This window comes from Oratosquilla oratoria, chromosome 10 (assembly GCF_046742065.1).
Source record: "Oratosquilla oratoria isolate Oo_2021 chromosome 10, ASM4674206v1, whole genome shotgun sequence".
Taxonomy (NCBI): domain Eukaryota; kingdom Metazoa; phylum Arthropoda; class Malacostraca; order Stomatopoda; family Squillidae; genus Oratosquilla; species Oratosquilla oratoria.
This window is the reverse complement of record NC_134786.1, coordinates 54,532,384-54,549,327: the sequence shown is the minus strand read 5'-3', so window position 1 is coordinate 54,549,327 and position 16,944 is coordinate 54,532,384. Positions and strand designations below refer to the sequence as shown.

At 39.3% G+C, this 16,944-nt stretch overlaps 1 protein-coding gene across 3 annotated transcripts in view; it reads left to right on the top strand.

Annotated features, from left to right (window-relative positions):
- The window catches only part of LOC143029213 (tyrosine-protein phosphatase non-receptor type 11-like), a 200,878-nt gene that overhangs the window by 164,503 nt on the left and 19,431 nt on the right, over nt 1-16,944 (top strand). For 2 of the 3 annotated variants that reach the window (XM_076191786.1, XM_076191784.1), the window contains exons 5-8: nt 4,903-5,079; nt 10,665-10,895; nt 12,396-12,542; nt 13,860-14,024. In XM_076191786.1, coding sequence (XP_076047901.1) covers nt 4,903-5,079; nt 10,665-10,895; nt 12,396-12,542; nt 13,860-14,024 — 720 coding nt within the window. The remainder of the gene's footprint in view (nt 1-4,902; nt 5,080-10,664; nt 10,896-12,395; nt 12,543-13,859; nt 14,025-16,944) is intronic. The other variant, XM_076191785.1, reaches the window with a different exon arrangement.

Genomic DNA, 16,944 nt, shown 5'->3' with positions numbered 1-16,944 from the left:
GTATATTTACGACGAAAAGAGGAAGGCGTTTTTTGAGGTAAAATTATGTAGAGTATATCTAGCAACCCCATGCTGTCACGCTGGGCCAACAGAGTGGAACCTGAGGGAGAACCCAGCCAGTCGTTCGCCCACTGCCGTAGGAAGAGCATTTACAGGTAACCCATCTCTTCGGGGCGCTACCATTTTTCGCACTGGTTTTCTTCATTTCCCTAGGGTCTGTATCATTAACATGGCTCCTACAAAGAAATTGACTGAAGAAATAATTGCCCAAGTCATTGGACTTAAGAAAACGGACAATGGAATTAAAGAAATCGGTGAAATGCTGAAGGTGGCCAAGTCCAGATTCAAGAGACACATTTTACGATTTTGGGAGAGAGGAGGGCTGGAGATACTATCACAGTAACCTGATGCAGGGGGCCCTAAGAAGACTTCTCCCTCAGAGACTTTGCTTTTGTTAGTGAATTGGACTCTAAAGAACGCTTTGTGATGTTCAAAACCATTGAAGAACTCTTCTTATGATGCCCTATCCTAGGTTTGTGGGATGGTATCTCCAGCCCTCCTCCCTCCCTAAATCGCACAATATATCTCTTGATTTTGGACTTGGCCACCTTCAACATTTCACTGATTTCTTGAGTTCTATGGCCTGGCTCCTTTAGTCCAATGACTTGGACAATCATATATTTAATTCCTTTGTAGGGGCTATGATAATCATATAGACCCTAGGGAAATTAAAAAAGCTAATATGAAAAAGGCAAGGTCCCGAAAAGAGGGGTTACCTGAAAATGCTCTTCCCACGGCAGTGTGGGAGTAACTGGCTGGGTTCTCCCTCAAGTTCCACTTTGTTGGCCCAGCGTGACAGCAAGGGGTTGCCAGATACAATATATTTACATAACTTCACCTTAGAAAATGCCTTCCTATTTTCGTCATAAGTATACGAATGCAAGGGGAAGGCGCTGCATACTTTTGACGAGTACTGTATATTGCACATTAGACATGGAAATATTTATCATGCTACACTGTATATAAAGTGTATAAAACGAAGGTTTAAACACGTTCGACATGTCGTTTGCAATATGTGTAAGCTAGCACGTAGTCGCGTGTTCATGTACTTTATATATATATATATATATATATATATATATATATATATATGTATATATATATAGTCATTCGCACAGGGACTGGGTGATGTAAATACTCGTATTTATATCTGTGATAAGTAGCAGAGCTCAAGAAAAGTGCTGCATGATGCCGACTTGATTACTCTTGTTCTCATAACAGTGGAGGTTGTAGACTACATTTACCTAAACCTGTAGTTTTTCGTCTACACCCAGAAGAAGCCTCAGAGGCGAAAAAAAAACCTCCCAAATTTTGGTGAAATGTAGCCAACGGTCTTCACTGTTACTAGAACAATCAAGTCGGCATCCAGCACCACTTATCAGACAAATATATACTGTATGTATATATATGTGTATATATATATATATATATATATATATATATACATATATTCATATATATATAATATATATATATATATATATATACATATTCATATATATATACACATATACATATATTCATGTATATATATATATATATATATATATTCGTATATATACATATATATATATGTATATATATAAACATATACATATATACACATATACGTATATATATACATATATATTCATACACACACACACACATATATGTATATATATATATATATATATATATATATATATATATATATATATATATATATATATATATATTATGCATTGTTTTCACATCACCGTGAAACAAATTATACAATATCGCCACAGAAGAGAAACTTGTAGACAGTATATTCGTGCATTTACATCTATCGAACATGTAAATGCACGAAAGCACTTACTGTCAACAAATTTCTCTTGTGATATTGCATATGTATGTGTGTGTGTATATATATATATATATATATATATATATATATACATATATATATACATATATGTATATATATATATATATATATATATATATATATATATATATGCACAAGTATCACAAATCACACGTGACTACACCGAAATGCTGAATACCACAGGGAAAAGAAAAATTCTTGGAATCCGAGGGCTTTCGTGATATCTGTTCACATCTTCAAGGATTACTATTGTAATCCTTGAAGATGTAAACAAATCAAATGCCACGAAAACGCTCGGATTCCAAGAATTTTTCTTTTCCCTGTGGTATTCAGCAGGATTAGAAATGGAGAGAGTGAGTGGTTTGAAGTAAAGGTGGGACTTCGTCAAGGATGCGTTATGTCGCCCTGGCTGTTCAACTTATACATGGATGGGGTGGTGCGAGAGGTGAATGCTAGGGTAGTGGGTCAGGGATTGGAGATGGTTAAAGAAAATGGAGAAAAGTGGGAGGTGAGCCAGCTGTTGTTTGCGGACGACACTGCGCTTGTGGCAGGGTCAGAGGAGGGATTGAGGAAGCTGGTGGTAGAGTTTGGGAGAGTATGTGATAGAAGAAAGCTAAAGATAAATGTGGGTAAAAGTAAGGTGATGAGATGTACAAGGGGTGAAAGTGGCAGTAGACTGGAAGTGAATATTAAGGGAGAGCGACTGGAGGAAGTGGATAGTTTTAGATACTTGGGTGCAAGTGTAGCAGGAAAAGGTGGAGTGAAGGTGGAGGTAGAATGTAGATTGAGAGAAGCGAGTAAATGCCTTGGTGGTTTAAAGAGTGTAATGAGGAATAGACATTTGGGAATGGATGCGAAGAGGAGACTGTATGAAGGAGTGATTGTGCCAACAGCACTGTATGGGGCAGAAACGTGGAACATAAGAGAAGGAGTTTGAATGTGTTTGAGATGAGGTGTCTGAGAAGTATGATGGGGGTTACTAGGCTGGATAGAGTGAGAAATGAGGAGGTGAGGAGGAGAACAGGAGTGAAAAAGGATTTGGGAGATAGGGTTGATGAAAGAATATTAGGATGGTTTGGACACATGGAAAGAATGAGTGAAGAAAGACTAGTAAAAGAGGTATGGAAGGCAGATGTGGAGGGAGTGAACATGAGGGGACGTCCTAGGATGAGGTGGATGGATGGGGTGAAGGGGGCTTTGGGGAAGAGGGGAATGTCTGTTGAGGAAGGAAGGGAGAGGACGGAAGACAGAGGTGAGTGGAGAATGGCTGTATATGGATGATGTTGTGACTGCATGAGGAGGAATGGGCGGGGGGGTGGGGGGTGGGGTAGTATGTGTGAGTAAATTTTGACGCAGCCCGAAGGGATTTCTCCCCGTCCTCGCCTTATGCAAAGGGGGACGGAGAGGGGGGGTCGCCGATTAAATGAAGCGGCCTTGCTGTGGATGTACTGTGTCTTGCGACACTGCTTCTGACCCAGGGCGGTGGGCAGGGTGCAGGGATGACCCGTCATCCAGGAGGTGCTCAGATGAGAGGGAGGGTGGGAGGGGTGTGGAGTGTATTTAGGGATGAAATGGGTGGGAGTGTTTTTATGCCTTTCCCTTTTTGGCTACCTCCCTTGGAAGGGGGAAAAAGCCTTGGTATATGTATGTATGTATATATATATATATATATATATATATATATATATATATACATATATATATATATATTTGTGTGCGTGCGTGTATATATACAGTATATATATTGATTTTTTCAGTCATGTGAAATTCCGCGAATATTTTCTCGCGGTTTAACATTATATCCGAACTTTTCTCTCATTTTTTGTTAAACCGTTAAAAAAAATGTATGGGTTCATAATTGTTACTCGTAATGATTTTGTGCCGTTCTGTATTGATATTCAATGCATGAGAATTTAATTGCACTATTTGAAACTAAAAAATTCAAAAGCTCCCTACCGTTGTAACGAGGGTGGGGGGAGCACCCCCACCCCATGCTCGGTCGCTTCGCTCCCTCGTAACTTACCATTTTTCATACCCAACTCATATGATATATATATATATATATATATATATATATATATATATATATATATATATATATATATATATATATATATATATATATATATATACGGCACAAAGTAGACCAATATTTCAGGAGACTGGGCTATGGCTTGGGTTGCCGACCTACACCAGGTTTGGAAAATTTACTCTGTCGGTTTTGCTTATTGCTCACGCTTGACCTTCAAGGGGAATGTGGTACATGTATCCAGGTCATGCCACCGTGCTCATCCCATTTTTACCTTCATCCGCCCTCCCACGCCTACACCCGAATCCCCCGCGCAGACGTAGACTGCCCTCGTGCCCACGTAGGGCCCCCCACCGCGCGCGGGATCCGCCGAGAGGCTGATGCGGAACACACACACACACACACGCGCTCACACACACACACTCACACGCGTTGAGCCTACGGACGCGACCACGTCCGATTCGGGTCATCGTGCAATCGGACTGTTGGCACGCCAATGGGATCTGATTCCCCACAACAAAGGGACCCTTATACGCTCTTAAACACACGCTCCCCATAGTCTCAAATGACCCACGGACAACGTGTATATACGTGACACTGGGACATACACGTGAAAATAGGTGTTCATTTGTCTTTGGCACGCGGACGTGTTGCACCGTGTACAAGCTAGCGCGCGCACACACACACACACGCATACTCACGCACACACACACACACACACACACACACACACACACACACACACACACACACACACACGAGCTTAGTTGTTGTTGTTCTGAACATTACATTTAGGTAATATATACACACGGTGTACATGTATACGAACACGTGCACACTCCTAAACCTGTGCATCCAAGTGAGTAGTTCGTTGTGGTGGTTCACACGAAGACGCACCGTGGACGGGACTCGGCCCTCGGCGACGAAATCCCTTGGTATGACTCCTCCTCCCAAACCGTTTCAGGAGAACAAGTACGACGTCGGAGGCGGCCGCAAGTTCGACACGCTGAGCGAGCTCGTGGAACACTACAGGAGGAACCCCATGGTCGAACAGTCCGGGACGGTGGTGCCCCTGAAGCAGCCCTTCAACGCCACCAGGATCAACGCCCGAGGCATCGAGAGTCGCGTCAAGGAGCTCTCGGTTTGTGTCCTTAACCAAGTCGTTTGTCCTTTTCTTTCTGAAGATGTTTCTCATATCATTTTTATGTGGTGTGTGTGTTTGTGTGTATTTACCTAGTTGTATTCTACGGGAAGGGAGCTATGCTCGTGATGTCCCGTCTTTGTATCTTGCAACAACTAGTTTGCTCTTAAATTCATGTATGGTGTTTGCACACACTATTATTTAGTTCAATTTGTTCCAGACATTCACCACTCTGTGTGGAAAGCTGTTTGTTTTTTTTCTAGATCTCTTCTATAACTGTCCTTTTTGAGTTTCTTTTCATGTCCCGTTGTTTTTCTTCTATCCCAATTTAATAAGTCTTCTCTATCCAGGACTTCCATGCCTTTCATAATTCTACAAGTGGCCAACAGATCACCTCTTTCTCTTCTTTGTTCCAGGGTTGGTAATTCCAGTTTAGACAATCTTTGCTCAAATGTCAGGTTTGAAAGTGTTGGGGCCATCTTTGTCGTTGCTCTTTGGAGTCTTTCTATTTTTCTTATATTCTTTTTTGTACTAGTATTTTCTTTACCATTTCTTCATCCAAGTAATTAAAAGCCACCTTTATTGATCTTAACAAATGGTAGGTTTCTCCAACTATTTTGTTAATCTGTCTGGGGATATGTCTTTGGTGATGATTACTCCTAGGTCCTTTTCGGAACCAACTTTCTTTACTTCCTTTGCGCCGATTTTATATTGTCCTGATTTTTTTTTTTTTTTTTTTACTTTTTCCAAATTCCATCATACTACATTTCTTAATGTTGAAGTCCACTTCCCACTTCTGACTCCATTCCCAGACCTTGTTCAGATCTCTCTGTAGCGATTCACAATCTTTTTCTATACTGTACTTTCTTTAATAGTGTTGTGTCACCTGCAGTGAAGTTTCATGTAACATTCTACACCTTCATCCATATCATTTACATATATAGCAAATATTATCAGAGCCATTACTGATCCCTTTGGGAAACCACTAATCATTTCTTTCCAAGTAGAATTTTTATCTCTGAGCACCACTCTCATTTTTCTTCCATGCAAGAAATCTTCCATCTATTTCAATAGTTTTCTTTGTATACCTCCTGTTGTTTCGAGTTTTCATAATTTTTTGTGTGGTACTTTATCAAACGCCTTTTGTAAGTCCAGGAAAGCACAGTCTACCCATCCGTCCCTTTCTTGTATTATATCTATTAACCTTGAATAGAAACAGATCAAATTTGTGGCCTTCCCTGTCCAAATCCGAATTGTCTCTGATTTAGTATATTGTTCTCTAAATGTTTTGTCCATCTATTTTTGATAACTTTGTCACAAATTTTGGCTATTGTACTTGTAAGGGAGACTGGTCTATAGTTTGTTGGGTCTTCCTTGTTCCCCCCTTTATATATTGGTGTGATATTGGCATTTTTCCAGTCTTCCGGTACCTTCCCTTCTTTGAGTGAGCAATCTATTATCTTGTATATCTTGTCCATTAGTTCATCTATACATTCTTTTAGTATCCAGTTTGCAATTCCATCAGGGCCATGTGATTTTCTGACATCAAGGTTCATCATTTGGTACCTTGTTTCTTTCTTGTGTCACAGTTGTTGTTGTTCCCTAGACTGTCTGAGCAGTCCTGTCTCCCCAAGGAATGCCATGGCTGAAATGGGGTTTTCCCATAGATTCTTTATGGAGTGTATGTTGTGTTGTTTGCATGCATGATTATGTATAATGCAGTCTTCCATGACGTGTTACATACATGGGTGAAGTGTTACATCCTGGGCATTTGTCCACAATGCGGTCATCCAGTCTCTTCTGGTAGCTTAGAAGGGCTGGGTGGTGACCGCATCGCAGTCTGGCCAGGTGGACTCTGTCCTTTTGTGGGAGAGAGGATTCAGAGGGATGGATATCAGGGAGTCTGGCATGCAGCAATGTGTTAATGGAGCAGTGAGTGATATGATTATGAATATCTTTCCAGAGGCTGGTATTTGGTGGTTTTAGAGGAAGAGAAGAGAGTATTTGTGTGTGATATAGATTTTTTTTTTTGTGTGTGTGTGTGTGTGGGTGTTTTGCTGTAGTGTAGCAGGTGTGCTGTGTTTGTGGAGGCTGCAGCAAGTGTTTTCCTCTCATGTCAAGGTGATCTTTGACTTTGAGGACTTTTGTTTCATAGTGTAGGTGGTCTGTAGGTGTTGTATATGTGCAGCCTGTAATTGTTTTTAATGCTTTGTTTTGTATGGTCTGAAGGGTGTTGAGGTATGTCTCACTGAGATTAGGTGCCCATGCTGGACTCGTATAATTCATCACTGAGCATATGCATTGTTTGTATATTGACCAAATGTTGTTCCAGTGATTGATTTAAGTGTGTTGAGTCTAGGTGTGCATTTATTTTTATGTTTGTGATGTGTTGTTTAAATGACATGGATGTATCGTATGTTACACCAAGAAGTTTCAGTGTGTGTGTAGTATTAGTGTGTTGATGATATAGAGTTGAGGAATGTATTTGTGTTCTTTTGCCCAGTTGGTGAGAAGTGTTGCTGTAGATTTGGCTGGTGCTATTTTGAGTCTGTAATAAACCATGTGTTGAGTGTATCAAGGTATGGCTGTATTATTTGTGTGGCTTTGTCTGTGTTACGATGTGTACATGTGATTGTTATGCCATCTGCATAGAAAGATATTTGTATTTCTGAGGTGTCTGGTGTGGGTATATCATGCATGTATAGATTAAAGAGTGCGGGGGATAGAACAGAGCCCTGTGGAACTCCATTCTTAATGTTTCTGATGTGCGATGATTGGCCATTATATGACACATAAGTATTTCTGCCTGCCAGATAATTGGCCAGCCATCTTTTGGTGTTATTTTGCATGTCTGTGTTATATATTTTGTTTGGTAGTTTGTGGTGGGGGATAGCATCAAAAGCTTTACTAATGTCTAATGTTATAAGACATTTTCTGTGATGGGGCCTGAGTTGATGCCATCTAATATTCTTTGCATGAGGTCTATTAGAAGAGTGTTTGTGGAGTGTAGTGGCCTAAAACCATGTTGTGATTCAGCAAGGGGAATATGTGGTGTGATGAATTGAAGTATGAGGCGTTCAATGACTTTGGAGGGGGTGCAGAGAAGAGTGATTGGGCGGTGCATCTGTGTCACAGTTATTTCTCCCATGGGAGGGGGGCATCATTCTCCACTTCCTTCATCTCAAATGTGTATATTTTCTTTAATGAACACAGATTTGAAATGTTCATAATTTCAGCCATTTCTATATCCTCTGTGCATTCCATGTTCCCTTGATGTAGTTTTACTATTTCCTGTTTATTTTTTAGTTTACCATTCACATATCTATAGAATAATTTAGGTTTATCTTTACATTTGTCTATTTTGTCTTTTTCATAATTTCGTTTTTCTTCCCTGCATATTTTTACATATTCATTTCTTAGTTTGATATATATTTGCCACTTTTCAGTTTTTTTCCATCTTTTCCAAGCTTTGTCTCTTCTATCTTTTGCCTTGTTACACTTTTTGGTATACCAGCACTTAATGTACACCTTTTCCTGTTTTTGTTTTGGTACATATTTATCCACTCCTTCATTATATATTTCCTTCAAAATCATCCATTTTTCTTCCACCTGTGCTTCTTCATTATAGAATTTTTCCCAAATTGCTTTTTAAAAGAACTTTCTAAGTTTCCCAAAGTCCATTCTGTTATACATCAATCTCCCTTTTCTGTGTTTCTCATTTCTCCCAATATATATTTTCTCTTTTAGTTTGAGCTCAAGTAGTATGTGATCACTTTTCCCAATTGGTGTCTTGTATTCAATTTTATTCACAATTTCAGGCTCTGATGTAAATATTAAATCTAGTCTCAGTCGTTCTTCGTTATTTCTATGTCTAGTATTTTCTTGTACACATTGAGTCATTGTGTATTCAGTGGTCGTGTCAAGTAGTATGTTTCCCCAAAGGTCCTTTCCACCCTTCACTGTCATCTCATCCCAACATATTTCTTTAGAGTTAAAAATCACCCATAGTTACTAGATTTCCTTCTTTCAGTATTTCACTTAATGTATGCCTTCTGTCTTCCAACATTTTGGAATGGTCACTCTCTTTCTAAGAACTTGTTTTTGTGGGCACGTAGATTGACACAAACTTTCTACTTTTCATGTCACTTTTTTCAACTCATATCATGATCAATTCCACATTATTTTCTCCTGTGATCTTCGTCACATTTAAGCCCTTCTTAGTCAAAAATATGACTCCACCCTATTTGTCATCCAGGGATAGTATCCAGTTTGCAATTCCATCCATTTCATGTCCAACATTATTTGGTGGTAGTGGACCTTTTAATTTCATCTCCACAGTTCCCATTATATCTGTTTTTTCTTCTGCCAGATAATCATTTAATTCATCTAATCCTGAAATCAGACTATGTTGGTATAAGTTACTTTTAATTTTTTCCTTTTCTACCTTGTTTTCTGTTTCCTGCATTTCGTCTCTCCTTTGATATACCATTTTCTCAGCCTCAAGTCCAACAAAAAAAAAATCTTTTTGGTCTCGGTTCTTTTCTCATTTTTTCATTAGTTTCATTTCTCTCTCTTTTTCCTCATTGCTCATTTCCTTTCTTATCCATATACTTTTGTAGATTTCACTTTTTGCCAACTTTCCTGTTTTTACTAATACCTGTACTTGTATTATTTGTGACCGTTTTATTTTTAGAGGTCGATTCTTTTCTTTTTAGTATTGTCCCATTCTGTGCACTTCTATTTCCTTTTCTATTTCTAACTAGTGTTTTTCTTGATACCATATACCACTATGCACTTTTTACTGTGTCCCTGACCCAGTTTTCTTTTTCTTTGATTAGTTTGATAAATTTTTCACATTTTCTTGTTGTTGTTGTTGGACAACTTCTTTAAATGTATTTTCTCCTCTCCCTTGATCTAATTTCCATTGGTTTTTAATTTTTTGAAGATCTGTCTCCCTTATAATATCTACAACTTTCTCGGTCACCGCTTTAATTTGGCCATTTACCTTTCTTTTTAAAGACTAATTTTTATTAGTATCTTCATTTGTCATTGTTTCATTTTCATTTTTTACTTTGATTAATTCTTTTTTTACATCACCTCTCTATTTATTTCTGCATTTTATTTTTTAATTCACTTACCTCTTTATACATTGCAAGGTATTCAGTCTTTAGACCTATAATTTCTTTTTTTAACTCCATAATCTCTTGCTTCCATGAAATATTTTTATAACTCATCTCCCTTTCTAATTCTGTAATTTTACCCAGTCTTCTATCTTAAGAAAAGAAAGAATGGAAGAGACTGCAAGAGACCATATGGTCTACACTAGGCAGATCTATGTCCCGTACCACCTTTCATACCTGTCCATAAAGTTATCTCTTAAAACAACCAATAGTTTCAGGGCTCACTACATTGTTACTAAGTCTATTCCATTCATTAATTACTCTGTCGGTAAACCAGTTATTGCCTCTTTCCTTCTTAAACCTATATTTGTCCCAGCCATTATTTGCGTATTTATAACCAAAGTTTCTTTCCCCTGTATTTGTATCTGATGTGGGTGGGTTCTTTGATTCTGACCTTTCTTCCAGAAGGAGCACCAGGGTCAGAACATTGGGAAAGCTGGTTTCTGGGAGGAATTTGAATCTCTACAGCAGCAGGAATGTAAACATCTGTATTCTCGCAAGGAGGGACAAAAACCAGAGAACAGAAACAAAAATAGATACAAGAACATATTACCCTTCGATCACACGCGAGTCATCTTGAAAGACACTGACCCCGGCATACCTGGCTCAGATTATATCAATGCTAATCTTATCACTGTAAGTAGATGTAGCAATTTTAAGGGAGAGGGTTAACATTTTCTTTGACGTTCAGTGCTTCTTTGTAATAGCAATGTTCTTGATTTTCCAAATATGCAAATTCTTATGGCACTCTTTTTAATATTTCATATTAAGTTGTAATGAATCAGTACACTTATGAGGGTTGTAGTATGTCTTCAGTAATGTTATTTATGATTGCCTGAGGTAGAAGGAATGTGAATAAAAGACTTTCAGTTCTTCAGCTTATAAACATATGATTTATGTGAAATGAAAATTGTAAGGGAAGGGGTTGGGGAAGGGGGGTTAGAGAGAGCTTATATATGTGATAGTTTGATGCAGCCCACCAATTAAGTGAAGCAGCCTTGCTGTGGATGTACTGTCTTGCTGCATTGCTTCTGACTCAGGGCAGTGAGTGGAACACAGGAATGACCCATTATCCATGAGGAGCTCAGTTGAGAGGGAGAAAAGGGTGGTGGGTAGGAGTGGGTATGTGCCTTTTTTGAGTTGGCTACCTCCCTTTTAAGGCTGTCTTTTGAACCTTTAATGGATCTGGAGAAGGCTTATGACAGTGTTGACCCGAAGGCATTGTGGGAAGTATTGCAGATGTATGGGTTAAAAGGAAGGTTGTTAAGGGTAGTCAGAAGAATTTATGTGAGTAGTACATTTGTGTTAGGGTAGAAAATGGAAATAGTAAGTGGTTTGAAGTGAAATTAGGGCTACATCAGGGTTGTGTAGTATCAGTCATGGTTGTTGAATGTGTACATAGATTGGTATGGAGGTAAATGCAAGGGTGATTGGAGGGGGTTTAGAGATGGTATGTGGGAGAGGAAGAAAGTAGGAGATAAACCAGTTATTTCCAGATGGCACTGCTTGTTGCTGGATCAAAGAAGGGTCTGGAGCAGAGGTTGGGAGGGTATGTTACATAAAAAAGCTGAAAGTAACAGTGGGTAAAAGAAAGGTGATGAGATGTACAAGGGGAGAGGGTGGCAGTGAGTTGGAGGTAAGTCTTAAAGGAAAAAGGCTGGAGGTAGTGAAGAGTTTTAAGTATCTAGTGTCACATGTAGCAGGAAATGGAGGAGTCAGGGTGGAAGCAAATTATAGAGTAAGGGAAGCAAGTAGATTCTCGTGTGGATGAGGAGAGTTGCCATGTAATGAAGCAATGGGGGTAAATCTCCTTTAGCTGTCAGGCCCTGATGTGAAGTTGCCATGTCTTGGTGCATTTTGTCTGACTCGGGCAGTGGGCAGGTGACAGGGATAGCCCTTCATCCACAAAGAGGTAAGGTAAAAGGGGAAGCACAGTTTATGTGGGACGGGTGAAAAGTGGGTGCTTGTCTTGGTTGGCCACTCCCTCCTTACAAGGGGGAAGGGGCATTTTGATATGTGTATGTGTATGTGAAACGCAAGGCAGTAATTATAGTGTTGTATCTGATATGGGTAGTCATGTTTCTTCACATCATACTACTTGATACTGAAATTTATGTTCTGGTTTTATGTTTTAAGAGTGAAGAAGATGTGAGTGGGGATGCCAAGACTTACATTGCAACCCAGGGATGTTTGTTATCTACCTGTAATGACTTCTGGTATATGATTTGGCAAGAAAACACTAGAGTTATTGTTATGACAACCAAAGAAATAGAAAGAGGAAAGGTAAGTAAGATTGAATTCCATGTGTTTATTATTGCCAACTGTTGATTGCTTTTCTTCCTCATTCTATGCCTTTGAGGAACTAAATAATGCATGACATTATGTACCACAGAAGATGAAAAAGTTAGTGATACTTGGGTATATTTCTTGTTTTATTATATGCATAAACTCAGTCAGTTGGTGGCAGAGTTGGAGAGGTATTTAAGAGAAGGAAGCTGAATGCAAATGTGGACCAAAGTAAAGGGATGAGATGTACAAGGGTAGTAGTGTGTTGGGGGTAAAGAATAAGAGGCTTGAGGAAGTGGAGTATTTGGGATCTCATGTAGTAGAAAATGGATGAGTAGGGTTGGAGGTGAATTATAGAGTAAGAAAAGCAAGTAAATGTCTGTAGGGAATGAAAAGTGTCATGAAAAATATATATCAGTCTCTGCCTTCCATTCATTTTGTTAGTCTTTCCTCATTCAATCTTCCCATGTGTCAAGACCTTTCCAATATTTTTTCATCTACCCTAACTGCCAGCTTCCTGTCCACCCCACCCCCACTCTTGTCCTCACCTCCTCATTTCTTACTGTATCCATCCATGTTACACCCACCATACTCCTCAGACATTTCATCTCAAGAATAGATACAAGAATGGAATGGATAGGATGAGAAATGTGGAGGGGAAACAGAAAATGGAGAGGAGAGGTAGATGTTGGATAGAATAGATCAGAGAGTACCAAGGTGGTTTGAGTATATGGAAAGAATGAACAAGGAAGAACTAGCTAACAAAGTAAAAAGCATAAGTGGATGAAATGAACTTGAGAAGAAGGTCAAGATTGAGATGGATGGATGGGATGAAGGGAGCTTTGGATGCATGGAGGAGTGTCTGTTGAGCATGTAAGAAAGTTTGCTAAAGATAGAAGTGAACGAAGGGAGAACTGAATGGATGAAAAGGTGATACAGCCCAGAGAGAGAATCTCATCCAGTTCACAAAAATAATTTTGAGTGGATAAGGAAGGGGTCACCATATAATGAAATAGTGGAGGTAAATCTGCTCCCAGCTCTCAAGAGCTGAACCTTACTTCATTGCATTCGACCCAAGGAAGTGTGATGGAGACCCTTCATCTCAGAAGTGCAGAGATGAGAGGGATGATTGAATGAGTTTGTTTATGATGTGGGTCTGTGCTTTGACTTTGCCCCACATAAATGGTGAAAGGATGTTGATAAATGGACAGTGTGTTTTCAACTTCTTTTTGCAAAGTTGCTGGAAAGTAAAGAGTTACAAGTATTGAAATATTATTTGATTCTTGTTTACTTATTTATTTTTCCAATTGACAGAATAAATGTGCTCGATATTGGCCAGATGTAGGCAGCTCCAAAGAATTTGGCAAAATAACAGTCAAGAATGTATTTGAAAGCCCCAACAACGATTATACTTTGCGTGAATTTTTGGTCATCAAAGAAGACCATCCTGAGAGAAAAACTTGGCACTACCACTTTACTGTAAGTATTAATTGACATTCTGTTGTACAGTTCTGACATATAATATTTATTTCATGGTTAAGATGAAAGCCATTATCATTTGTTCTCAGAAATACATACATATACCAAGGGGTTTTTCCCCCATACAAGGGAGGTAGCCAAAATCAAAGGCATAAATCCATTCCTACCCATTTCATCCCCATACCACTCCCATTCACCACCTATCCCTTTCTCTTTTCTTAGCTCCTCCTGGATGACTGTTCATCCCTGCATCTTACCCACTGCCCTGGGTCAGAAACAATGGAGCAAGACATAGCATCCAAAGCAAAGCTGGTTCATTTGATTGGCGACACCCCCCTTTCAGTCCTCTCGTGCAGAAAAAGAGAAGATGGGGAAAAATTACTTTGTGTTGCATCAAAATATCATTCACACATACTCCCTCATCCCCATCCCCCACCCACTCCCATCCATCCATCATAGCATCATACACAACTCACCCCTATCTTCTGTATTCTCCCTTCCTTAACAGACATTCCCCTCTTTCACAGTGCCCCTTTTACCCCATCCTTGGTTCCCCCCTCATGTTCACTCCCCCCACCTCCAACCTTCCATACCTCTTTTACTAATCTTTCTTCACTCATTCTTTCCATGTGTCCAAACCATCCCAATACTCTTTCATCAACACCATCTCCCAACTCCCATTCTACCCCCACTCTCCTCCTCACCGCCTCATTTGTCACATTATCTTACTGAGTAACCCTTACCATACTTCTCAAGCATTTCATCTCAAACACATTCAAACTCTTCTTCTCTAATGTTCCATGTTTCTGCCCCATACAGTGCTGTTGGCACAAACACTCCTTCATACAATCTCCTATTAGCATCCATTCCCAAATGTCTATATGTCATTACAATTTTTAATCCTCTAAGGCATTTACTTGCTTCTCTCTCTCTACATTCTACCTCCACTCCTTCCTTTCCTGCCACATTCCCCCCCCCAAGTATCTAAAGCTATCCACTTCCTCCAGTCTCTCTCCCTTAACCCATTCAACTCCGATGACAAGATGTCTTGTCATTTGGTCAAATAAAACAAAAAATCATAATAAAACAACAAAATGTTTGATGATCAAACAGCACCAGAAAAATATGACGTCATATTTTTCTGGTGCTGTTTGATCATCAAACATTTTGTTGTTTTATTATGATTTTTTGTTTTATTTGACCAAATGACAAGACATCTTGTCATCGGAGTTGAATGGGTTAATACTCACTTGCAGGTTGCTGTCATCCTCTCCCCTTGTACATCTCAACCTTATTTTTTTCCACATTTATCCTCAACCTCCTTTTGCAGACCTTCCCAAACTATGTTGCTAACTTCCCTAATCCCTCCTCTGATCCTGCTACAAGTGCAGTGTTGTCAGCAAACAACAACTGCCTTATCTCCCATTTTCTCAATTTTCTTTTACCATCTTATCCCTGGCCCATTACCCTTGCATTTACTTGTCACACCACCCCATCAGTGTATAAATTGAACATCCATGGCAACATGACACATCCCTGGTGAAGTCCCACTTTAACCTCAAACCACTCACTCTCTCCATTTCTAATTCTAACACAGGCTCTACTACCCTTGTAAAAACTCTTGACTGCTCTTAACAGCTTTCCTCCTATCCCATATATCTGCAATACCTCCCACAGTGCCTTCCTGTCTACCCTGTCATAAGCCTTTATCAAATCCATAAAGGCCCCCAAAAAATCCATGCCTTTTCTTAAAGCTTTCTCGCATATCTGCCCTACTATAAAAATCTGATCCACACAACCCCTACCTGTCCTAAGCCCACACTGTTCCTCACCAATTACTCTGTTCCTCTCCTAATCTTCTCAATCAAAACCCTCCCATAAGCCTTCACAACTACACTCAACAAACTGATCCCACTGAAACTTCTACTCAAAATTGTCCTCTTTTCTCTTGTAAAGAGGAACTATACAGGCATTCCTCCTGTCCTTCGGTACTCTACCCTCTTTTAGACAAACATTAACTACTTCGGTACGATGACGCATACATATGTAGCATGAAGCGAAAGTGGGTACACAAGGATGCTGGCGTTGGTGTCTTGATTATATATATTTTTTTTGTAGTTGTACATGAGTTAATCCTGGATTCTGTGAACTGGTTTGATCACGTTGTTTTCTCTGTTGCTACCATCACTTTCAGTTCCCTTCTCTCCTTAATGACTGGTTTTGTTCTGTTAACTGTTCCTTCTATGACATTATAGTTCTTCATTCACTTTCAACTTTCTTCACTTTCTTTTCATCATTATAATATTATAAGTCACTCATTCATAGTGTATGCTTTTAGTCAAGTTCCATTACTCAGTAAACAAAGGGGAATTAAATAGAACTTAAACTTTTCTTCATTTTCTTCACAAATTCTGGTACAATGAATGGTCTTAGGACCAGAGGATTCCCACCAGGGATCTCTTACACCCACACAATTCACAACATCAGCACCTCTATCGATACCCTAGCTTGTGTTTACAAATATTGGATGGTAAGCGAGAATATGCAACTCTGCAATTTCTCACCACCTACCCCTCTATCTACCCACTTGTCTACCTCAATCTACCAGCCTCTTACACCCATTTTCTGTGTTTATTATTACTCAGAGTAATACAACAGTGACTTTATATTTTATAATGCAAGTAGCGTGATGAATTGTACACATGGCAGCTGATGCTGCACGTAAGAATTTTACTTGTTCTGTAGTGGTTAAACAACCTCACCAGCCACTCCACCATCTCTGTAATTCCCTTTTTTTATTTATTTATTTATTCTTTTTTTAGACACTCCACATGACACCCATCCAAGCCAGGCAGTAGAGGCAGTAGATATTATTGAATTAGTAGTTATTATTGAATTAGTAGCCACCAGGGATTGATTT